The 25,970-nt window shown below is 39.7% G+C and overlaps 1 protein-coding gene across 13 annotated transcripts in view; it reads right to left on the reverse strand.

Annotated features, from left to right (window-relative positions):
• The window catches only part of FHOD3 (formin homology 2 domain containing 3), a 373,977-nt gene that overhangs the window by 134,260 nt on the left and 213,747 nt on the right, over positions 1–25,970 (reverse strand). For all 13 annotated transcript variants that reach the window (XM_061449104.1, XM_061449103.1, XM_061449102.1 and 10 more), the window contains exon 6: positions 18,455–18,549. In XM_061449104.1, the coding sequence (XP_061305088.1) occupies positions 18,455–18,549 (95 nt within the window). The remainder of the gene's footprint in view (positions 1–18,454; positions 18,550–25,970) is intronic.

Below are 25,970 nucleotides of genomic sequence, written 5' to 3' on the forward strand. Positions count from 1 at the left end.
AAAGAGCTGCATGCCGAGCCTTCCCACCAGCCCTCTACATTGATGTATGATATCAGCCTTGAACTACTCTGTCCTCAACAGATGGTTATTGGGCTGAACCTCTGGCAACAGGAAAGGTTTGGGAATGGCAGTTTCAGCAGCTTCTTTTCCTTGGGCAGGGCCAAGCTGATGTTTCCTTAGCTGTGTTCCAAAACACTGGAAGACGAAAAGAGTTTTTATGAACTTAATTGCAGACAGGACTTTATTTTCACTCCCCTCTCTGAAATCCCCTTCATACCACACTATTTCAGCTTTTGTTATGTAGCTGCTAAGTGACATCTTGGTTTTTAAGGCATCTAATCATGTTGCTGTACTTAGTATACTCATGTCACTGTACTGAAGACAAAAGGAAACCAGTTTTAAAAGACATGGTATTAGATAACCTGTTACTAAGGCGAGTTACATGACGTGTTACCTCATGCAAAGCATTTTACAAGGAGTCGTGGAAATAAGGGGTACTGGGCACAAGTTACTCCTGATGAGATCCTGACTGGACACAAAAGCAAGATTTGTCACAATGAGAAAAAATAAGCCCTTGGAATAATCTCCTGAAGGAAGTGATGGATTCCCCAGTGTTGGATACTTTAAAAATTGGGAAGGACACGTACTGGGGAAGGATAGGGACATGTAGCGTAGGAAGGATAAGGTGCTGGGACATGTACTCTACCTCCTGCTCGCCTAGAAAGGTTGGACCAAATGATCCTTGAGGTCCCTTCCAGCCTGGTATTCATAGAATCATAGAACAGTTTGGTGTTGGAAGGGACCTTCAAAGGTCATGCAGTTCCAACCTCCCTGCAATGAGCAGGGACATCTTGAACTAGATCAGGTTGCCCAGAACCACATCCAGCCTGGCCTTGAGTGTTTCCAGGGATGGTGCCTCCACCACCTCTCTGGGCAGCCTGTGCCAGGATTTTACTACTCTCATTGTAAAGAAATTTTCTTCACATCCAGCCTGAATCTCCCCGTTAGTTTAAAACCATCACCCCTTGTCCTGTTGCAGCAGGCCCTGCTAAGAAGTCACTCCCCATCTTTCTAATAGGCCCCTTTCAAGTACCGAAAGGCAGCAATAAGGTCTCCCCAGAGTCTTCTATTGTATGATTCTATGAAGGATCCAAAAGCCAACTACAAATAATCAAGTCATACAACAATTCTATGAAGCATGCTGTGATTTATCACATTTTACATATGGAAAAGTTGAAGTACTGTGAACCTGACAGGCAAACAGAAGATGTAACATTGCATCATATTTTATTATTTTAAGCCTCCAAGTAAATATTTTACTAATGTGTTTTCTGAAATATTTTACATTGCAAATGCAGGCTTTAGATTTAAGATTAAATCACTACTGTATCATTTTCGTGAGTGATTAGAAACAATGTGGAAGAAAGTCTACCTGCCCCACATCAAATTTCCACACCAAACCAGTTCTTGTTCTGAGACCCACCTCCTATTATAGCTAGACCTATGATTTGCACTGGCTGGTCTGTAAGTGATGTAAAATAGAGTTTCCTCATAACAATGGTAGAGAGTGCCTCACAAGCCACAGATCTGCAGTACGTTTGATACAGGAATGCTATACAGAGCAGCATCTCATAGCTTCAGCATCTTCATGAAGTTAGTTTTCCTCCTGGCCAATTCACAGAATGGCCCAGGTGGAGCTGTTAGGTGACCCTGTCCTTGCTTGTGAAAGTCCTCACCAATAAAATGTGTGTCTGGCTTGGCTGAATTACAATCAAAGACAGGAAAACTGAGAAATAAGGAAATTACCAGAGACATTCTCTTAGAGTCTCCTTATAAGATTAAACCCATTCAAATACACGATAGTCATGAGGAGCACTCTATTTTCAGCCTTCTTTCCTTAGACAGCTGTGCTGTCTCTCCCATTGTCCTCTTGTAGACTAACTCTTCTGTGTAACTATGCCACCTGCCCACTGAATTTGGTCACATTTAACCGCAATTAAGCTATGCTCCTACCCAAATTGAAAACTGCATTACAAAAGAACCTAAGTCAGCATTCTCATAAAAGAAAAAACAGTTTCCAGGCATTTTTCAAGGAAGCCAGCCAGAAAATTAGTCCTCATGTAGCATTCCACCAGCCACACTGAAGGCTGTCAGCTGTACCATAGACAGGCATGGGACACATGGCAGAACTGATGGTTCTGAGAGCTTGTGGGATGGGAAGTTAAAAGCAAGGAAGGAGAAGAACAAAGATAACAAATTGCTTCATTAGTCTTATTGCTCATGAAACAATTTGCTAGAGTCAGTAGCCTTGGCGATGTCCTGTTTAAATAATATCAAGGTTGAGTTCAAGGGCCCTAGGGGAAAAAGCTATTTGAATCTGCAAGTACAGTGGAAAACTACTCTGTTATTATTCTGTGGTTTTATGCACGTGAAATTTGTTCTTTCAACAGTTCCATTAAAAAGTACTTATATTAAATACCAAAACTATGGCTGAGTTTATATAACTTCACCTGAAAACCCCTGTAAGTTTAATGATATGGTTGGCAGTGCTTTCCTTACACTGTACAATCCCATAGACAACATTTCAACAGCAAAACTCAAAATCAAGACAAGCTTGTATAAAATGTGTGGAAATGGTTGAAGACAATGTGTTAACAAAGAGTCCAAACTATGATATATTATCTATTGCGACATCTTTCTTAAGCAAATAGTTGTTAACAGGTTATCCTTTTTAGATACTCTAAAATGTAACATAGTAGTGGTTTCAACTACTGAAATAATAAAACTGTTGAAAGAGCAAATATCATACATAAAATCATGGAACAAACCCACCGCAAACTCCTCTTGAAAAAATAACCAAAGTAAAACTAGAGAAAGGAGATATATGTGTCTATATATCACTTATTACTGTAAGAGTACTAGTAGTTCACTGTGTGTATAGACTGTGTTCTCAAACTTCTGAGTATTGTCAGGCACAAAAAGGAACTCAGAAGAAGTGGTTTGACTGAAAAACCAGACCCATTTATGTACCTTTGGACAATCTGCAAAATAAAATTAATGAATAAAGCTGCTTTCTGAAGAGCATCTAAACACAAGGGAAAGAGTCATATTTCTACAGCAACCATCTATTTATCGCAGCATTCCCAAGTCTGGAAAAGGTGACTATTCCCACATCGAATTCACATCATCAGTATAGTCTAGATGCTGATTTTCCAAATTCACAGGACTCCATGATGAAAACAGAAATGTAACTAAGCTCAGACACATGTTGTGGGTTTCTGAGCTAAGTGGCAGAATCTTCCAAAGAGCTAGCATTTAGAAGCTGTATTTATGAGGGCACAAGTTACTGTGTAGTAGGTAAGGCACTGCTTAATTATACAGCCCTTCCAATTTCACATTATTCTAGCTCTCTCTTTCACTGGAAAAGGACACAAATTGAGATATTTTATATTTTGGTTTTCATAAATGCTAGTGGGTATGCAACTTCCGCATACAGCTGGAGAAGGGAAGGTTACATAATGTTATGGTAGGCAATAGTACTGTCATATCACAGTAATAACTATTTTGTAAGAGAAACACGTTTCAGTATTCAAGGAGATAATGTAATTCCTCTATCTCAAGCTACCTCCTTCCTATGACTTGTATGAACCAAACTCATCACATCCACCCTCGCTTTTACAACAATCAAACAAACATAGATGTATGCTTGGGTTGGAATCAAAGAAAAGAGGTTCCAAAGAGACCCTTCAGACTCCTGCTTCAATAATAAAAGTTGAAGTGTTTCTACATAGCTTGGGAAAATGAATTAAACCTAATATTCAGGTACTTCACCATGTCCAGATCCCACCTGCAGTTTTGACTAAAAGCAAATTTCTTTGTTAAAATGCATAAAAAAGATCTGGCTTTTACAGTTTTCTTCAAAGTATAAGACATATGTATGTGGGTACCACTCCAGCAGAAAAAGGAGAAGGAACTTTGAGTAATTCTCAGAAGGCTTGACATTGGAAGGGGCCTCTCTGGAGGTTATCTTGTCCAACTGCCTGCAAAGCCACCCACAGCTAGTTGTCCAGGACCATGTTTAAATGGTTAAATGTGATGATGATATGACAAGAACATGAGTAAAAAAAATGAGAGCCCAGGATTTTTGTTTTAAAGCACGCCTTATTTTTCAAAGCTTGGCACCTGTAACTTATTTCCTGTCTCACATGCCCATACCACCCCACAAACACACATATACTGAAGGGACATGAGGGTGCAGAAAGATCCATAACATCTGTTATTTTCATTAGATCACAGCGTTTACCTAATTTCCATGTAACGGAGGAGTCCCACCTGCATTAAGATTCAGATGCCCATACATATATCCAAAATGTATTTTCCAGTTCACAAATCACCTGTGACTTTTATGCAATGATATTTTGGGAGTTGTCTGTACACCAGAGTGTGGTCTGGGATTATAGTAAACATCTGTGATATTGTAGAGTAAGTGACTTAAGAAGCACTTAAGAGAATACTGTGTGGCTTGCTAATGAACCTCCTATGTCTCTCAGAATTTGTGCTTCAGTTCTCCAGCAGTACCACGGTGATAGCAATCCTGAATTTCAGCCTAGTTCAAGAGCACACCAAAAGGATTAGAAACATGTTTTCTACACAGCAGACTCAGAACATGGCTATGACAAGTATTCAAGACTTGGAAACTCACTTCCCAAACTGACAGGAGCAGTAGGGCTTCTGATCTCACACACATCTGCCTACTTTCCTGGAAATCTGGATGTACAGCTCAAAGATGAGCCTGAAATAGGCTCCTTATCTCCCAAGTGAGATAGCAGAGTCCCAGAAGTACCACAGGGCAACCTCCAAACTCAGCTGAAACACGACCATTCTTGCCACAGGTATAAATTATCAAACAGCAATGAACAATAACTGAAACCAAATATATGTTTGTATATTCCCAGAAGGCTGCAGCTATCAAGGTTTGCAGAAGTGGCAACCAGAAGGGAGCAGACAGCAGAGCCCAGATTCCTCTTCATTTACCTTCCTCTGCCCTACTCTGAACCTGAGGACCAAACACATTTGGTCGAGCCACTGCAGAGTCAGACACGCCTTTACTGTGGCACTATTTAATGCACAGTTCGGTTTCATTATTGTCAGAATGAAACATATTTGAGATGTAGCATTTCAGAATTATTCAGCATCTGGGACTTGTATAGTTTTTAGCCAAGTAAGTGCTACGGTCATTCAAAGAGCTGAACCCACAGAAGCATGAGATCATAATCAGCAGTGATTTGACTTGCATCATAGATCAGGTTTAGACTGTTGTTTTAGCTCTTTGGGAGCAGTACATATGGAAAGAGAGAGAGAGAGAGAAGAATTAAAAAAAACCCAAGCCTTTCTTTTCCCTGAAGTAACCACAACAGATTACTTCCGCTTTTTTTCTGAAGTCAAGAGTAACTGCAAGCAAAATCAGTAAATACAGTGATGCCCTAACGAGGGGCAGCAGTCCACAAAAGCAGTAAAATAAACTGCTGCAGAACATGATCCTCTGTATCCCAGAAAGATCAACTGAAATGCACTGCGGTAGCTGTGTAATGTCTGACGGCAATAGTTCCTATGGATTTAGCCAAAAGCAAATGTAACTGAGATTTGACCCTTTCAACTCAGTAGAGTTGAATTTTTGAAGAGGTGACTTTATTAAGAGCACTAAAATCACACTGAACTATTACTTTTGGTGTTATTTTACCTGCTTTTAGAAAATATTTTATTGTAGGCTCTCACTGCACTTGAAAAAGAACGTTTACTTAAGCATCTACAGAATTCCATAAAGAGATGAGAAGTAACATGGAGCAACTGTGTGAAGGTCATGATCACACTGATCACGGAAATACCAGAAAAAAAAAGTTTGTGGGTTTGTTTTTTTTTTGTTTGTTTTTGGGGTTTTTTTGTTTGTTTTTGTTTTTTGTTTGTTTTTTTTTAATTTTCCAAAGTCCTGAATCGGCACATTTCCTTTCATTAAAGGAATATCTGAAAGAATGTTTTAGGTGTCCACATACAGATGTTTTAGGTGTCCACATACAGATGTAGTTGTATAGTTCTTGTCTCTGAATAATAACTATGATTATGATGATTAGTAGCATTATCATTACTATTATTACATGCTACAGAGAAAATTCAGAATCTTGATAGCCAGTTGCCTGCTTTGACCAGGAAAATAAGATCTCTCAGCCTGGAAGAAACCAGATTTCAGTCTTTCTGCCAGAGATCTCTCTACTTCCTCTGAGTAGTAAAGCAGATGTGCCTACACGCATAATGCCAAATTAAAAACCTTTGCAAGCTGAATATCCTACTACTCTTTCCTACTACTGAGCCACAGTTTTTGTAACCCATATATCCACAGTACAATTCATAGGAGGATCAATGCTGCTCTAGTTCAGCATAACTGACTACAGCATGTGCTCTGAAATCACTTCTTGAATTGCAGTCCTTTGAGCTCCTAGATATCCTCTTCCAAGTGGGAATTGCTAGAGCCTTTCATATCCACCTGTTTAGGACAGCAGGGTGAAGGTTAAAAGGCAGTTTAAGGCACAGAGATGAACAAGATTAATCAAGTAAGAAAGTAAAGGCAAGAGGCTGCTGCAGTTTCACAAATGAATACTTTGCAGCCCAAAAGCAAGTTCATATTCGGTTCCCCCTAGAAAAGCAAACACATCAATCAACTAATTTTAAAAATGGAGACAGCCAGCAGTTGTAGCTTAACTGTTTTCTAATATGTTTTCCCCAGCCATGGAAGCAGGACAGTGCTCAACGCCTGGGCTCTGGCAGTATTCCTGAACAGGCTGCTGGGTGATCGGACAAATGCAAAGAACATAATTGGCAAGAAAATCAATGCTATCACTCTGCTTAAGCTAGGTATGTTAAAAAATACATGGGGCCAAAGTCAAAAACCCCCAAACATACTGAAGATGTATTTAATCAGCTATCCAGAGAGACTAATTAGCTGCATCAGGCTACAAATACCAGATAGTAAAGGGTAACGGCTCCATGAAGGAAGGACAGCACAACTCGGCTTGAATCAATGACCTGCACTACGTATTAGTTGGAACAGCTGTTTTAAAGCTCACAATCCTGCTCAACATTGTATTCTCCAGTAGCACTCTGTTCCACTCTTTTCCTCAGTCAGCTTATTCCAACCCGTCTGTGTCTGCTAGGTGGTGCTGTGGGATGGCTTTTCTAAGGCTGAAAGCTTGCTTTTTTTGTTCCCAGCACTGATATTTTTTTCCTTCTACATAAGAACAGCTGCAGTGTTTTCTGCATCTTGGTTGTACAAAATGTGTCCTGTCTAGTCTCCTTTGTTTGTCACTTGCTGCAGGCATGCGGTGGTCACCACTGATGATTCTGCTTCTCCCAAGCAGTCAGAGAAAATGTGTGTCAGTGTTCATCGGCATGAGTCCATACCGATGCAGGAAAGCAAGAACCCTGGATATAGGCAGGAGGTATTAATATCTACTATAAATGTTTCCAAATTTTCATTTTCCTTTGGTTCTAAAAATACAGGACATTTAAGCAAATGATTTTTTATTGACAAAGCCAGATTTAAAATTAAATCAGTCATGCACATTAGTAGCATGGTTTCAAGTGAAAGGGTAAGTCTAAAACCTCCTGAAGCTTTGAGTGAAGTATCTCCCTTTATTCCTTCAAAACACAACTCACTTCCATGAGGAAGGACAACCTACTGCAAAAACTTTAGAAAGCAGCCCTCTGAAAGGGGAGGTAATGGGAAGGATGCTTTTTTAGGCTTCATATTTGTACTGGAACTAGAGAATAACTGAAACGGCAGGATGCTATCAGTGCTTTAACATCCATAATGTTGTAACTGGTTCAGACTGACACTGAACTATTCAAACCTGTCAAAACATGCTGTGCTAATGACCTGTAGGTAAAGGCAGTCTGGTGATGTCCATCTGTTCCACATAACTCTGTGTTGGTTTAGCCAAAAATGACGACTAATCCTAACCCACCCTTCTGAGCAAAAGGGAAGAAAAACAAAACAATCCCCTAGATGAGTAATTGCAGTAATACTACATCAGGTGATGACATCAGGAAAATCTTGTGCTCAGTTTTGAGATTCTGTAGCCCAACGCCTTGAGACACCCTCTGAGCATTTGTCTTTCCTATATAAAACCCGCCCTAGTAAATGGCAAGGTTATCCTCTGACATATTCTACTTAGTGAACTGACATTTTCTGTCTGATGCTCTGCTCTGAATGTAGATGTTCCACTGTCAGAAGCTGAACTTGGACATTCACATTGCATTCCCACATAGAAGGGGATAAGAAGGGAGGAGAAGGGACATTGTGCAGGCCAGTAACAAAAGCTGAAGTATATCATGGTCGTAAGCAAGTTTGGCACAAATCTCACTATCAGATCCACAGCTGACCAAATCAAAAGGCAGTGCAGATCTAGAAGCAAACATATCTTCAGGTGGGCTATCACATCTTTCCCCAACAGTCACAGAGAAACCTTACTACAGGGGGGTTCTACAGTTCCACTATGCATGGAAGAGCCGCCCAACAGACACCAAACAGGAGAAGAGCATGTATATGGGGAAGCTAGACTGCAATGAGAAAGACAAAAAGGAGCGACCCGAGCGTAAAACACAGCAAACCGCAGAGAGTGAAGGTGACAGAGAGGAGAAAAAAATATGAAGCAGAATTCTATTCTCTCTATTTAAAGTAAAACAGGGTGAACAGAACCACATGAATTAACAATTCTGAGATAATTCCATATGTTAATACTGCAGGGGTTTCTTGTCCCATTTCACTGTTTCAACTTATATTCTGCAGGAAAGGCTGTTATACATAAAGCTCAACTGGGGAAGCATTCAAACTGCAAGTTAGCAAAGTGTTGCATTTCCTTCCAAAAATCACAACAATAAGATCCTTAGACAACCACACCGTGAAATCTAAAGCGCAGTGGAGAAAAAATGGCTTCTGAGAGGATGCTTTAATTACTAAACTAAAGAAGAAAGGAGCCACATGCTGCTGGAATCAAAAAAGACAAAGCATACATTTGCTATAGTTCTGTTTTTTAGTAAGAAACTCAAAAATCCTTCATGCTGGCTGAGGTATTAACAGCATTTTTTTATACTGAATACCATATTTTTTATTTTTTTATTTCATTAATATGGTCTTCAAAAAGAAAAACGGGAGGAGTGAGGAGCAGGGTGTAAAACCAGGAAGCATCTGAACTCCTTGTTCAATTGCTGTGATCAAAGAGGATCAGAATATGGAAAGAAAGTACACAGCACATCCAGACAAGACTCATTTCAGTGAATCCTGGGAGCCAGCTACAGAACTTGCTGGTGTCCTGGAAATTATCCTGAAATCTTCATATGTATAAACAGCCACTAGAGGACTGTAGGGGGGAAGAATAAACATATCAAAGAACCTTTCTATTGATCTTGATCTTACGAAAAGTAATTGAAGTCCACACAGACATCTTCCTTCCTAAGGACTAGTTCTGTAATTGAGAACAACATGAAATCTGTTAGGTAACCATGATAAGCCTTAGGGCAATAAGCCAGGGAGGAACATGACCCTTTTGAAACTCAAAGGTTTCTTGGGGTCCACTACCTGCTGCACGTGAAGCCATCATATATGTTTTGGTGGGTTCCATTTTTGATACAGCATATTTTTTACTGTTATCCAAGTACCTTTAGCTAGTAGCTGTTGCTTTAAAGAACAACTATGTCTAAATAAAGGAATGACAAGCATTTTTGAGTGATGCCAGAGGGACAGATATGGTAACAATTAGTATTAGGTTCAACTTTCACCTATGTATGTCTTCAACACATATAATCTGTCCTTCCACTCCCTCATGTTCTTCCCTCAGGGCTCTAAAATCTAAATACCAATTTTCCAGATGAAGGACCAGGGCACAAAGGGATTTGGAAACTCGTTCAAGAATGTGCCTGGAAGCTGGATTCAGGCTGGATCTCCCAATGTATGGACTCCGTCCCTAGCTGGGCCATTCTTCCAGGCTAAGCTACAAGCAAAACACTGGTATATTAACTGCTGTGTTGGCTGAACTGTCTCGGATCTGGTTTACATGACTCTGCAAAAAATGTTGGATAGCACTTTCTTTCCTGTAGGTAGGATTCCACTACTGCATTATATACACGGGAAACCAGCACAGAGACTGACTTAAGAAGAAAATTAAAGTGAACTTAAGAAGGCAATGCAGTATTCATTAATTCAGTTTCTATCTCAAGGAGCTTAAAAAGATAGGGTATTAAAACCAAACTGGAGAGATATCAAGCAGCACAGCTCTGCAGAAAAAGATGGACCCTATATGCCTCACATCAGCAGAAACAAAGTACACAGTGGATTCAATTCATACTTTTAGAGGAGCATGAGATCCTTGCACAACCAAAAGTTTGAACAGACTGTGTGGAACTTCTGTTGTTTCCTCATAGACTGCACTTGCGTTTCTGCAAAATCCTGTAAAAAGGATCCACACCAACAATGCAGGAAAGGCTACCTACAAGATAAGGAAAGGAAACCTACATTCCTCAAATCTGTCAGAGTAAGTAAAAATTAACCATAATTACCTTTTTAACAGTTATAACCCCCAAAGTATTAATATACACTGAAGAATGCAAACGGTTGACCACCACCTCTCTTCCTACAGAAGTGGAACTGCAGCGCACACAAGTATACATCCCTTTGCTTTCTGCTAGCAGAACGACCAAAAGCTCTGTCTAAAATCAGGACATGTAACTAAGCCTCAGGAGATCCGGATGCCAGGTTTGTTTCTTATACTGGTCTCACTACGCAGAAGGAAGAGGAACAATATAACAACTAGGTGACGTACCAGTACTTGGCACTTTCTGGAAACTTACCCATTCACTATGCTGCATTTTCTTAGTTTTCATAATGATCTATCTCATGTACTGCACATGGCATATACATGGGCCCTGCTCCCCATCATTCAAGGCCTTATTGCACAAAAGTACCTCTGCTGATCGTACCTGGAAGGACTTGCCCAGTGGGAATGGGAATACGAGGACAGAGGACAAATTATATTTGTTACTGACATGAGCCTATGACTTTGTTCTTTGACACCCATTTACTGATTAATATAAATATATAACACACAGTCAGTCATCCAACAGACTGACACAAACACTAGTTTAACATACAGCCGTACCTGATAATGCATACTATCACATCAGATTGAAAATGAATTCCTTACTCTTCTTACAATGCCAGAAGCTGTTGAGTTTGGCAGTACTGGTCTTGGAGAACAGGACTTAGGGGAGCAAGAAAGGATTGTCAACTGGCTTCCCACCAGGATGCCTCCACTTCAGGCCACATGGAGCTGCCTGCATGAAGAGGCAGTTACTTGTGCAGTTCTGCAGCAGTGCTAAAATCACCATGTAACTGGACATCAACACTACCTGGACTTTTCACATGCACTTATTTTAACTATTAAATAGATTAAACAAAGTACATCACTTGACCTCACTAAGCAAACAAATTTGAGTTTGGTGGCATTTCAACAACTGACTATGCACCACAAGAGCTTTCCCCGTTCTTCATCAAAACTTTCTAATAGCCCACATGCCCTCCACCAATCACCACGGCCACGGCCAGAAAAGATATATCCCTGTGTCACCTAAGAGAAACAGAGCCCAGAAAACAGGCAACCCTGCAAACTGAAGCATTATACATCTGAGTTTATGAAATAGTGCTTCCAGAAAATATTTAGACATAACTGCTTATTTTAATTTTAAATCACTTCTCAAAATGCAGCTCACTTAACTCCTGACTTAGGACTAATGGTATTTCTACTCTGCAAAATGATAACTCAGCTATCCCAAAAGGTTTGGCAAAATGACCATAATGTGTTTTACACTGGCCAAGCTGATTTCTGTGTTTAGAATATGCATAAAAATCTCAGTTGTGTACTGTAAGCTTGGATTATAACCAGCTGCTTTTTTAGCCTTGGAGAGACTACTTCATATATCTTCACTCTTTTCCATCTGACAACTTGAGATTGAAAATTTTGTATTTTTCTTCTTCAGGCAATTGATTTTCTAGTCAAAAAAGTTTTCACACTGGTGGCTTCAAGCACACTGGAAAAAGTAGGCTTCATTTTCTTCAGTCTCATCTCTCAATAGAGACAAACTTTCCAACTGTGCCCTCTCACAGGAATGCTGGACATAATGCCTGTTAGAAAACATTAGTAGCTAATACAAAATACTATCTTCTATTAGCTACTAGCTAGGGCCCAGTAGAACACAGTAATTTACTCACAACTGTTATCATTCACATTGGTAAGCACGTATCTGTGACACTGAACTACTGCAATGAGAGAGACAAAGGTAATTCTAAAAGCTAGTACTGACTTTAGGCTGGTTTATATGTTCTCCCCCCTCTTCTCCCCAATACTAGTACAACACTTGCTTTTTTCCTTCTTCAGGCCTTTCCTTCACAAGAAATCTGTATGTCTGTATAGATTACAGTATTTTCTGGAAATGTGTGGACATATTTCACTCATCGCTATCACAACATTTACTCATACAAATTTGAACACATGAGACTGAGTGAAAAGGTGGGCCTATACATTTGCCATTCTGTTGGCAGTTAATCATTACATTTTCCCATTCTCTACTTCAAATGAGTTGAAATCAGATCTCTGATACGATATGGGGGAACTATGTGTTTTCTAGTATCACCTTAATCTATGAGAGCTCATTTATCCCTTCAAAATACTCAGAAGTGAATGCAACAGATGGAGCTATGGGAATAGTTATTTCTGCAGGACTGGACTGCTGCAAACTCATGTTTGATGGACTGACTTTGAAACTCACCCACAAATAAGGTTGGTGAAGAACAGCAGCACTCATAACAGTCTGTCTGCTGATTTGGACAGACAAAAGGGAGTGCTTAACGTAGTCTGCACTGGCTGGCGTATCATATTCCAAGTTTATTGCAACATCCTGATCTTTATCTTCAAAGTGCTAATTAAATACAATTCAAAATAAACTCCCTTCGTGCAACAGCGGCATTACAGCTTCTGAGTGAAAGAGGACGGAAGCTCTCAGGCAGCCTGGGTGAGCATTGGCTCAAGCCCTTGAGAGGCAGGAAGTAGGAAAGTTACTGTAAATCTCGGATTTTGTTTCTTCCTCACACAACCATTTTCATAACAACAGTTCTGTGGCCAAATGCACAGAAGATTAAACTTAAGAATCATGACATGAATGTTCAGAGTTTCACTGAACTCAAAGAAATTGTACCTCTTCCCCACAGCTCAGGGCCTCAAGCGCAGGACAGCCCATGGGTGGGACCCCACTGACTTTAGGGCTCAAGGAGAGACCTCAGCTTTAAACAGAACCCTTGAAGGAAGCAAAGGAGCCTGAAAGCCTGTAAAACTGACATCTAACTGACATTTCTACCTGGCAAGACCTGAAAACAGAGCAAAACCAAAGGCTTACGAGAGTTGTGGCTTGAGGTAAGAGAGACAATACGATCTGAATAGCTTGTATGCTAGCTGTAGGTAGGGTCTTATTTGTCAGAGGATGCAAGAGTTTTAACTATCAAGGCAGCAGATTGAGAAGGCGACAACCTGTGGAATTAATCACAGTAGGTGCCCAAGTTGTGTAATTTTTCCTGGGTGCTTAATTCTTCTAACTGGCCACTTTTTCTAGATCACTTCCAAACCTCCCAGGAATAAAGTGCAGAAAAATTCTACAACACAACCACCTGCTCACAAAGATCGGACTGCATATTCATTCTCATCATCGAGCAATGTTAACTCAGACTAGGTCATCCATACACACAATATAATACCAGAAAAGTTAATGAGATGCAAATACATTGTATTTCCAGGATTCTCAACAAGAGAGTACACTGTATAGTTTTGGAAGTGATTTAATCCAACATGCTTTGGGCTTTAGCATTATTACTGCTACTATTTTAGCCCTATTCATTTCTGTTGAGCCTTTTACATTTGTAACTTTCCCCATGACTACAAACCATTATTTGGTATGTATTTGTAGACCCACTTTAAAATCCACTTGCATAAGATTTGGTGAGAAATTTCCTGAGGAAGAGCACAAATTCAAGTTATATGGTATTCTCTGCTCCACTTATGACTTCAATTGAACACATGCATAAATGATTTGTGAAATGGAGACAGATATAATCAAGTTCTTAAATTAAGTATTTATCCCTGCATACCTTAAATGATTCACTTGTAAAAACAACTTCAGGGCTTTTTGTGATGAAGAATATTATTTCTTTCAAAATTCTCTCAAAATGACTTACCAGCCATAGGTGTGTTTTAACATGTCACTGGCACTGTGTAGGAAAAGCAGCTCTCCTGGACTTCTCTTTTGAAACCAACAAATTCTCCCACTATAACCATGTTCTGTTTCAATGTTGAGGACTTTTTCCTTTTGCTTTGAAATATTTTTTGTTGAGGTTGAGTTTTGTTGTTTTTTTTTGATTGAATTACAATTTAAAACATTCAAAGAGTCATTACTTCAATAGTGAAGGAAGCAAAAGAGTCACACAAGGCTAAAGGAACAACTTGCTGGTTAAAGTTTATATTTAACCTCGCAATCTAGGATTCAGACAGAAGCAAAGTAGGAGAAAACAAAAATTAAAACAATATGTGAGATAGGAATCTTTAATCAACCCCTCTGCATCAGCCTGGGCCCAGCATTCCACCCTGTCTTCTGAGGTTACCGAGCACCACTTTGAAAATGGATTACTTTCCACTGAATACAATGCCAAAAAGGGGCTTTAGCTCCCCTGGGGGAAATTAGAACAGCCTGGATCATCAAATGGGAAAAAATAATCATTATCAGTAGCATTCAGAAATGGAGGGAAAGGTGAAACCACACTCAAGTTTTGGACTACTTAATGCCTTAGATGTGCCATTGAAGATTGAAGCAGAATGGCAAAAGCCTGTAGGTTTGTGATGCAAATGAACATTTGCTTCTCTAGTAGATGATAAAAATACCTGGGATTTTTCCAAGATCTTTGGTTCAGAAATGCACTTTTTGTAAACACTCGGTAGTTATTCCTGGAGAGGATACGGCACTGATACAGTGCTGTATGCTTTCTATTACCAGGGCAGAGGGAATACCAACACATCTGAAAGTATATATATATATAACCTCACAGATGCTAACAGATGAAAAATACATTATAAGGACTTAATATGGCTTAGTGCATGTATGTCTTTAACCTGCCGTCCCTTGCTTTGATTAAGATAAATTTTCCAACAGCCCTTGCCATTATTATCAAACCAAGACTCTAGCTGCAAGTGATCCACCATAGACCTCCACAGGGTTATGGGGTGCCAGCTGCCAGCGCAAACAAATGCCTCAGGTCCCTTTACAACCAGGTTAAATATAACTTGCAATACAACACAAAAACTTAATTCCAGCTTCAGCAGCAGCAACACACAGCTTGCAGAAACACCAAGAAAGTGGTGAAATATCATTTCCCAGATGTTGTGAGGTTGAAACATGTCAGTTAAGGCAACATCCTGGACAGGTTAGATTACTCACTTCAGATAGAAAAAAAGCAAAAATTAAGAGCAATTCTGAAAGCACTGTTAACTAACATTCATTGACTCCTAGATTTATCTTTTAGAAAGCAAACTATCTTGCATGAATGCCCCATGCTCCCAATGAATGCTAAAAGAAAAATCAGTTGATGCAAATATTTCCTATTCACGTAACTTGTAGCTTATATAAGATTGTCAGAGTCTTGGCCCTGCTGTAGCCCTCTTCTGCACTCCTACAGCAGTACACTGCTGAGCTCAATTATGTATTAAAGTTCACTGGAAGCCAACAGCATGAAACCATACACCCATAATTAAGTACATTCTTGAATGTTTTGTAAAACAAGGAAAGACTGATGAATTACTGCCTAAATAACTATTGATGAAATAGCAGTGATGCACATTTAAATTGGGATTATGCTGTAAATGTTTTATTCCAGGGATGTATTAACCATTGATGATTGAAAAGCAGTCCACAGACAGACTATGTAAGGTCAGTGGCAAACACTGGTGCGGTCACACATGGTTGGATGTGTCTTGCATGGAACCGGCAGTGGCTCAGAGATTCTGGGATGTGTGGATAATGCTCTTCTCTGTAAATAACATGGCAGAAGAAGAGTACCGTTATTTTCAAATTTCTAATCTAGTGCCTATACGATACCAGAGAAGGCTCCTTCTGCCCACTAACAAACAAGTCATTTAAGATCAAGATTACAAAAGTTTTACCAGACACATGCAAAGTGATCTTTGAACTGAGTACCAAATTATAGCATATTAAGACTTGTCAGAGCTTTTGAGAAGGGGAGAAAACATGTGTCACAGTCATGGCAGCAAAATTATCGTATTCCTCCTGCATCTTATCCCAGAACTTAACTGGCAATTTCACTATTCATTTTTTGTTCAGCAGTGTTAACATGATGTTCCACCACTTTTGCTGTGGAGAAAGCATCAGCATAGCAGGGCTGCACATTAGACTGTAGAAGCATTGCAAATTCCAGGGGCTCATTTTTCACAGAAAGTCAAAACCACCTTTAAGTGCATAAAGCAGCTGTCCCACCACACTCTGACAGTAAACCTGCCATACATTTGGTTAACTTCTGGGGGGACTTAGATCTCTTCCAAGACAGTCGAAGAATAACGAAAAAGCAACTTTGATGCTACCTGAAACCAAACTATTCAAAGCACATTGCCTGCATTCCTCAGCTGCAGGCACTGAGTCAGGACATGGAGATAATCATTCTGACTGGTGGTGGGGGAGGGAGAAAGGAGCTTAAGGACCCAAGAGCTGAAGTACTCTGGTCAAGAAAATCTAGAGAGAATTTAATCTACAAGGTAGCAAAGCAGTTGTGGTTCTCTCCCATCCCATTCCCACTAGGTGCATTAGAGAATTAAAATAATCATGGACATGGCAACACTTTTTTTTTTTTTCCTGTTTTGCTTGTTACATAACTGTAATTACCTTACTTTTATGTTTCTACCAATATAGGTGAACATAAATCAAGATAAATCAGTTCTTTCAATATCGCAGCATCTGTTCTCTGACTTGATAATCTGATGCAGCAGTGAAGTTTGCATATTGTAGAAAAAAATCTTTAGTGGTTAAGAAAGGCCCCTGGGACACCAAGCTCTTTTTTCTCCTTGTGTTATAAAAACTATCAGGGGAAAGGGGGAGAGCAGCAGCACATCTATGTCACTACACTATCCAACAGCAACTTTCTGCTACTCAGCCACTTGAGGAAACATTTCTGGAAATTTCTTAGCAATTTTTGAGCTGCTACTAATAGCTAACATACCACGTTCTGTCTATTGGTTCCCACAGATCTATCCCAAGCAGGTCTACGTGACAAGAGCAGCGGCAGTCCCTGAAGGCCTTAAACTTTCTAAAGCTGCAGAGCCAACAGACTGGAGAATGGTGTATTTGTGGTTTTACCTGCCCTATGGCCCTCCAAGATGGTGCAGCAGCAGATTTTGTATTCTGCTTTCTTTTTGACTTCGAGCAAAGACGACCTTCAAAGTGGGTTGTGCACTATATAAATCACTGCAGCACTAGAGAAGACAAACTCAAGTGGCATATATTCTGATCTTCAGCTTTTGCCTCCTTGTAGGCAGGGACCAACAAATATTCTCCTGTAGACAGGTACCAGACTTTGTCTTCTAGAAGACATTAAGAAGCATTTCTTTACTGAGAGGGTGGTCAAACACTGCAGCAGGCTTCCTAGACACGTGGACGATGCCTCAAGCCTCTCAGTGTTTAAAAGGCATTTGGACAATGCTCTTGATTAACATGCTTTGACTTTTGGTCAGCCCCGAACTGGTCAGGCAGTTGGACTACATCATAGGTGTGGATCCCTTCCAACTGAATTCTTCTATCTAATTCTGTTCTGGTCTAAGAAGGAAGCCTATCCTTCTCTGTTCTGTTCCAAAGAGGAAGTCACTCTGAATTGTCCTCCCTCAGTGCTCAACAAAGTTGACCAGTATAGAATGGTGAAACTGTAGAAAAGAATTGCATTCATAAAATAGAAAGGTGAAAAAAAAAAACAGCCCAAAAAAATGGTTCCAAAGAATGTCTTGGGAATGACAACTGCAAGACTAAAAAAATCTGTTCCATGGTCAACTCTAATGGCAGCACAGACAGTAATGAGGGCATGTTAGGTATATTTGCTTCTAAAAGTAGAGTATGTGCCAAAAGCACAAAAGAGTATAAAAGGGGTCAAAAAGAAGTAACAGCTCAGTGTGCTCTGGTTTCTATGAAGAGTGTTATGTACTCATTTAGAATCTCAAGGCAGTCTGTTTCTACCCTAAATGCATATGTAATACAAATAAAATGCATTTAAAAAACAGCAAAATCATATAAAAGAGAATTTTGGAGAGTGTCTTACCTTCGACCCAATAAGTGTGTACAGCCACTGGATGGTTTCATTATGATTTATTACTCCATTCATGCCATCGACATAGAGCATGATCTGCCCCAAAGCTATTGTAAAGAAAAGAGATAAAATGCAAATCAGACCTGGCAAATAGTTTTTAAAATCCTAAACATTGCTGGCAATTTTCTGTAAGCCAGGTTTTCCAGAGACGTGGGGAGCTCAACTAAAGAAACATATATTGGGCAAGATTGTGCTGGATGAAATCCTGGGCAACTGCAGTAACTTTACTGACTTCATCTGGATGATATAAGTGTGAATTTCATCCAGGGACAAGCACAGGCATGTGTTCTTTCCTAGAAGATACCACATTTTATTGCCCCAAAATCTGCAAACAGTATTCTACACGCTGCTTATTGCTGCAGAAGTTCCATCAGCTACAATACTCTACACCTTGTGAGCCAAGAGTTTTTAATTATTTATTTCAGGACCATATAATATTTGGAATTAATATATTTGGATTGACTGTTTCAGTGAATTCCCATAACATGAAATGAAAGCAGGGCAATTAACACCAATAAGGACAGCAAATATTCACCACTGCACAGTGCTTTCTTCCGAGTTTTGCATTTTAGGAAGAAAATTCAACAAACAAAGCCTGGTTAACAAAGAAGCACCACTATTCATCTATTCTAAAGCATATGAATTTCAAATCATGCTAGTAAAATATTTCCTAGCAGTAATTCCACAGTTTGCTATTCTGATAATATGAGACTTTCTAGAGACAACAGCTATTAAATCTTTCCTGACTGATAAGGACAGACATTTTTCGTACGGATTATGAAAAGTGGATTAGCGAAATGCATCTGTCATCTTCAAAAGTTTCCACTGTTAGATCTTCTGCTTTATAGCATGAGATCAAAGCACAGTGGGATGAAAAAGAAACCACTGATGTAACACCTTTCAGCACAGCCTGTTGGCATAACAACTCAATTATCTAATGCACAACCTGATGAGTCCCTAGTGCACTGCTTTATTGGGGGGGGGGGGGGGGAAGAGAAGGAAAAAGTCCACAGGGTGAGGAAAATTATGATGTTATTAATCTTCCAAACACATTCCAAATGTTTGCTAACTTTTGCACAGGTTGTGCACAGTGCAGCATCACTTTACTTGATGGCAGACTTTTCAAAGACATAATTGTTAGGCAAACCCTTAAGTACCCACTATGGCTAAGCAGCTAACTCATTTTTTCACTGTCTTCTCCTTTTACCTTTGCTTTAGTTGGTTGACTTACAGTTTAAAAAAAAAAAAGAACAGGTACTAATTTTAGGTACTTATATTCCTTATCTAATCTGTTACACCAGGCTAGAAACAAATTCACCCTACATAGTCAATGGAGATGGAGAAAAAGTAAGAAGAGGGCTATGGCAAGGAGATAACTCTTATCTTAGGCAGGCCTCATTGCCGCTCTACAGGAAGCAATGATTTACTACCCTCCAAAGACGTGTGTCTCAGGTGAATAAAATCAGGTGGCAGGGACACAGGCCCAAGTGTTTAAGTAAATTAAAAGATGCAAGCTAGCCAGTAAAAAGAGATAAGAGTTACACTACCTGAATTAATGGCTGCTTTGAAGCATTTCCTGGCAGGTAGAGAAAAGAGAAGAATACTGCTATCCCAGTGGTAATCAGAGAAAGTTTTAATTCTTGTTTTTACTTCCTTGCAATGCTAAAAAGAGTTGGCTGTTGATTAGAATGAGATCCAGTCATGACAAGGTCACTAACTTCCCCCTTTTTTTTTTCTCTTGCAAATTTTTGGTTGGGGGTGAAGGGATTTAATTTGAATTTGAAACAAATATGAAACAAATTTTACTATTTGTGCACGCTTTCCAAATTAATATAGAAATCAAAGACAGCAACAAGTCTGCTTTTAAAGGGAAAACATACACACAATATAAAATTACTCCATTGCTCATACTTAAGACCAGTTAGACTGAATGCATAAGTGAGATCTGGGATGCATTAGTCTTCAGCCTCTTAATGTGCCCCCCATCCCCCCGAGTTTTAAGGATTCCTGACAATTTTCATTTGCTACCACTAATCTTGCCCCATCCTTCACCCTCCCCTCCCCTTGTTATTATGATAAAAAATATACGGCAGTATCTCTGCCTTTCCACAGAATGGGTCTTCTGGATGAAGGTGACAAATTAGTAACACATAAAAAAAACTCCACTACTGCTGCCTTTTGAACAATTGACCAATAAGATTTACAACATAAAGAATTATAAAAGATGCCATGAAATGACCAGATGGAGATAGGTTTGCTGTGGAGCCATGCTGACCACATCCAAGTGATGATGATCCCAGTCATGACTCCAGTAATTATCTGTCACACATCGACTTATCAGCTGCTGAGAGACCTTAAGGTGGAACTTACCGCTATTTCCTGCCTTTGGGGTCATAAAAATGAAAGTAAGACATGATGAGCAGGGTTGAGAAGTCAACTTTCATTATAAGGAAGAGTAAATTAGGGAGGCTTTGCATATAGTTTGCAAAAGCCAATGACTTAAAAATTCTTAGTAAAAGAAATGCAAGAGAAGACTCAAAAGCAGGAAGATGCTGGTTTTCATACCATGTCAAGTGTCTGTGCTGACGGGGAAAAGGTAACACCTAGTAATCAGAAAACAGCGGCAAAATGGAAAAGGCCATCAAAGATGCTTGCGTAGGAGCTGGTGGACTGGAAGCTCTCAGGCTCTCCCAGGGCTCGGGTCTGGCTGAGTAGGACACATCAGTTTTACACCAAATGTAAACAGACTTGCCACAGGACACTGCTTTATATTCTTTCAGCTGGTCTACCCAACTGATAGCCTACCTCCCAGACCATGGTCATAGTCTGCTGAAATGGCTGTGGCTACAGTGCAAATTCCACATACTCACAGCCCTGCACGTGCAAGTTGGCATGCATGCATGCCCAACAGGCAGAACCTTGCCAAGACAGGGCACGTTACTTTGTAAGGCGATCTGAGGTCGTTTGGAAGGCTAATCTAGTCCAAAATCATTTAAGTTTGCATTTGTACGTGCCCGTTCAACTAAACTTTTTTTCTTCTCTTTTCACTGAAAAATGAGGAGGCTATTTAATCCACTTAATCCCATCTCTCAGTTAACTGGAATTCTTTTTGGAAGTATATCAACAACCTACTTGCATTAAAGCTTGCTATTGTGTAACAGGGGGCTGGGAAGGGGGGGTTAAATATGGAGCAGACTAAATTTGGAATTTCTTTGTTCCCCACTACCCTTGTCAAACCCTTAATCTTATACGAAAGTAGTGTGTGATTTTACCAATAGCTATTTTCAAGTGGAAAATTGCTGGATTTCTTAAGAAAGGCTTAGGCTACAAAGGGATGGACCAGCCAGAAATTTCACAGATTTCTGGGAAATAAGAGGTCTACAAAAGCCTCTCAAACTTGCCAGCATTGGCACTGATACTCTCCTGGGATCTTTCCTATATAATATTAACAGCACCAAAGGGGAAAAACTCTTGCACATCATCACAATGAATATCACTTTAGGTAAAAGTCTATTTTTCCCACTCAGAATGTCAAAAGTTTCAAAGCTGTTCCTTGCCCACATACCTGCTTCCCCAACCTGCTCTATCTACTTTGTATATTACCACAAGACTAACTTAGAGAAAACAGCAGCACTGAATAAGAATAAACACTTTTCTTAGTTTCCTATGTAGAGGGTGAAGCAGGACAAAACCAGACTGTTGCCACAGGTTTCAGCTCCTGAGGAGGCTTCCCGCCCAAGTTCATCAGGCACTTCATAACCAGCACCCATGGTGCACATAACACACGGTATAGGGCAACGGGTGCATGTGAATGGCAGACAGAACTGTGATGCAACTAATGAGGAAGAGTCAACTGCTGAAAGTCAGCTTTCTCATTGCTAGTTAAAATCTGATCATCATCAAGGAGAAATTAAACGTCTGTGTGGTTGCTTTCATTCCATCTGAAAGCAGACTACCAACTTACTTATGCTATCCTGGGCACTGAAAAGGTGTAAGTCCATCAATGTAAATGTCCCGCTGAAGAATAAAATTTCAGTAACCGTCTAGTGAGAGATCCCAGGAGAGACAAACAGTTGTTTAGCATTCTGTTACAAAGCACTAGGTGATATTTCTGAAGAAAAGAAAAACCTACCTCAAACTTCTTTCTCTGTGTTTCCTCACTAGATAGAGGCAAGAGCTCAGGTACCAAGCAGGACTGCCAAGAACACAAAACCACCAGCTCAGCTGAGCCCTTATACACTCAGTGTTGGAAGCTTCTACTTTTGCATGTAGCACATTCCTACAGATAGTGCTTGCATGTGCACCCTCAGGGAAGAGATTACCATCTCTGTAACGTCCAAAGATATTGAACAGTGTTTTCTCTGATGAGATATCATTATTAAATGCCACTTCTGTACCATCCAGCTATTGAAAATTAACAAAATTGCAGCAGAGTTCCTTCTTTCTAAGAGGTGACAGATAAAATCGATAACCTGGCCTCTCCACTGCTTCTGAAAGTGGATCTTGCAGAGCATCACAGTGCCAGACCTTATGAGTCAGTCATTCCACAGGGCTAGAACCAGCTAAAATTTTTAGGTTTGGGGTTTTCTTTGTTTCCTCTGTTACTATACACAAGGGTTGGTTTTAGCTTCAGTGAAAAAATTGCTGTTTATACACCTATTCCCATTTCTTTACTCCTGTTGAAGTTATCTGTAACATCATCTAGGAAGATATAAACAATCATATTCCTGGCCACAAATGCATGAATATTTTCTTAACAAAGCTTCTTTAAATCCCAGCTCTTTTCTTGATCTTGCCTTTTTGCCCTCTGTCCATTTGTTCTTTCCATTATCGCACACATCATGGTTGAAACATGCTAAGAAATTTATTTTCAGAACTCCCATATTAACCCCGTTCTGAACTTGTTATGAACTGTATTAACAAAGAACTGAACTTTCTCACAGAAAACCACATCACAGAACTAATGTTATGAACTAAAACTGCAAAGACATTTCTTACATTGCTAATGTAAATCGGAAGTTCTTATGTTAGCTGACACCATTTAAAGTCTAGCTTTTAATCCTACACAGTACTTTAATAGCTCTTAAGTACTTGGAAACTTCTGTATGCTACTTCTAGAGCTAATGTATTATTCAAGGTTGAGATCTCTTGCAGAGACAGAGTGTTTCTAGATTGAGCTTAATCTTGATTTTCTCCCCACCTACTTCAATGGCAAAACATACAAAGGCACAATAAAACTCAGCTGTTTTTTAATGCTGAAAATAAGTGACAGTAGTGACAACCAGATTTTTACCCTGGTTTACAGGCTCAAGAGAAGCTGCCATCCAGAGGTCACCCCTGGGCAAAGCCAAACAAACCAGGACGTCTGGACATGCCGCTCTCCCAGGCAGTCAATACAGATTTCTGCAGCACACTCAAGCATTACAATGTACATTGCTGGTTGTGCTTATAACTGAGTGGGTGCAATAGCAGCATGCTGTAACTTGCCCTTAAAAGAACATCTTATTTAAAAATCAAGGTCAAGCTCACCAAGGAACAAAAATCTTTTCTTTACTTGGCAGCTAAAAAATGCCTTTGCTGCTATTTTAATTCTACAGAGACAGCACATGTGTATCTGGACACTTATTAGTTTAATCAGTCCATTAAAACTCCATATTTAACACTGGGTTCTTAAATGGCACAGCATAGCAATAGTTTCCACTGTCCACAAAAGCAGTCAGGAAATACTGGAGGAGATTTATAACTCTGACATTCCTGGCACAATGGAGAGACCTTTAGATCTGTGTTATTATTATTACTCCGTACTACCTAATTATTTGCCTTTAACAATAAGCTTAGTTTTGGTGAACCCCAAGGGCTGCTAGTAGAGAAACGCTCTTTCATTGCTGATTACTACATGAAAACGAAGGGAAACAGGCTGCCAGCTCTGGACCCCAAGCAGAGTTTCAATCGAGCAGGAGTCTGGGAAAACACAAGTTTTGAAGCCTCGATGACATTTACAGTCATTGTGCTGCAGGTACTCAGAAGTCATCCACAAAGAACATAGGTAAACATTTTTGGTCCTCAGAAGTTGATTGTTAATAACACCTTGGCAGAAAAGCTGGTGTAGAGACCGCAGAACGTTTACAAGCCTAATTATTCACTTTGAAAGCAGGTTGTCACTGTGGTTTGGGGGGTGGGGGAAGGAAGGTAGTTATCTCTTCCCGTTCTCTTTTTCAGGGAAAGATACCTCCGTTGTCAGTGCTGTCATGGTTCCCTATTCTGAGGCTGCTTAACTAGAAGGGCCCTAGTTACCATTTCAACCTCTCACACGCATCCCCCTTTTCTCCCTAAAGCTTACCTCCCAACGGTTCTTAGTGTGCCCATTGTTCAAGCAGGAAGAAATGTAGCCCTTCCTCAAGGAATGGGCAACACACAGCACAGCAATGACCACAGAAAACTCTTACAGTAGAATTTTCTCTTCTTTATGTTTCTCTGCTACCCTTTCCCTCCAGTGTTTCTCCCTCTAAAAAACAGCACACAGCAAAGTCAAAGGGCCTAAGACAGCTTTAATCAGCTCAACAGCTCCAGCAAAAGCTGGTCCCTCATATGTACCATGCAACACCTCTGACATGGCACAAGCTCCCCAGAGGCAAAAGAGCACATCAGAATTGCTCCTCCTCCAGTATTTCTTTTGTGATATTTCTTACAATTTACTTGCGTGTAAAGGAAGAATAGACTTACACTTGACTCTGTCAGCAGTTAACCTGCTGACTGCCTTTTCATATGAACTGAAATCTGGCTTACATAGATGCATTATAAGAGCTTTGCACAATAACTCATAATCGTTTCAATCATTATTTTATGTTTTAGTCCTCAAATTTTAAATGCACTATATTACAGCATACTTTTTACAAGATTAATAACACTTACCAATGTACAATAAGCTGGGAAAAGCTTATATAGGAAAAGGTAAAAACATTTCCTCATTGAAAACAAACAGATAATTAAAATGCCTTATTAATAAATGAGCAAGTCTACTCCAGTTTTAGACCACTATATTGCAAGCTGACTAGAAGCATTAAAGAACAAAAAATAAGAAATGAAAGTTTAAGGAAGAAAGCAAGACAGGAGAAGGGAAAAAGCCAAAAGAAAAAAAAGAAAATAAAAGGTAAACTAAACGATTTAAAAAAAATCACCATTCACCCTTGGTGCTTCATGAAGAAAAATTCCTGTGGAAAAAGAAAATGTGGTAGCCCCGAATTAAGATGATATACTATAACGTGCGCAGGTAGAGCTGAATTAAGGCAGCTGGTTCTTAACAGAATCAATGCAGGCTGTAACACTGAATAATGTTATTCCAGCATGTGTATGAAGTTATGTAATTTTCTTAAGAACTTCTGAATTTCTTAAGAACGTCCACATTTCTCAAGAAGCCTTTGCACCTGTAGCAGAGAAAACCGGTGGAATACATGAAACAAACTTTTTT

Source organism: Pezoporus flaviventris, unplaced genomic scaffold (assembly GCF_033815535.1).
Source record: "Pezoporus flaviventris isolate CSIRO_AGI_PZ_B2104156 unplaced genomic scaffold, CSIRO_AGI_Pfla_v1 ptg000007l, whole genome shotgun sequence".
Lineage (NCBI taxonomy): Eukaryota > Metazoa > Chordata > Aves > Psittaciformes > Psittacidae > Pezoporus > Pezoporus flaviventris.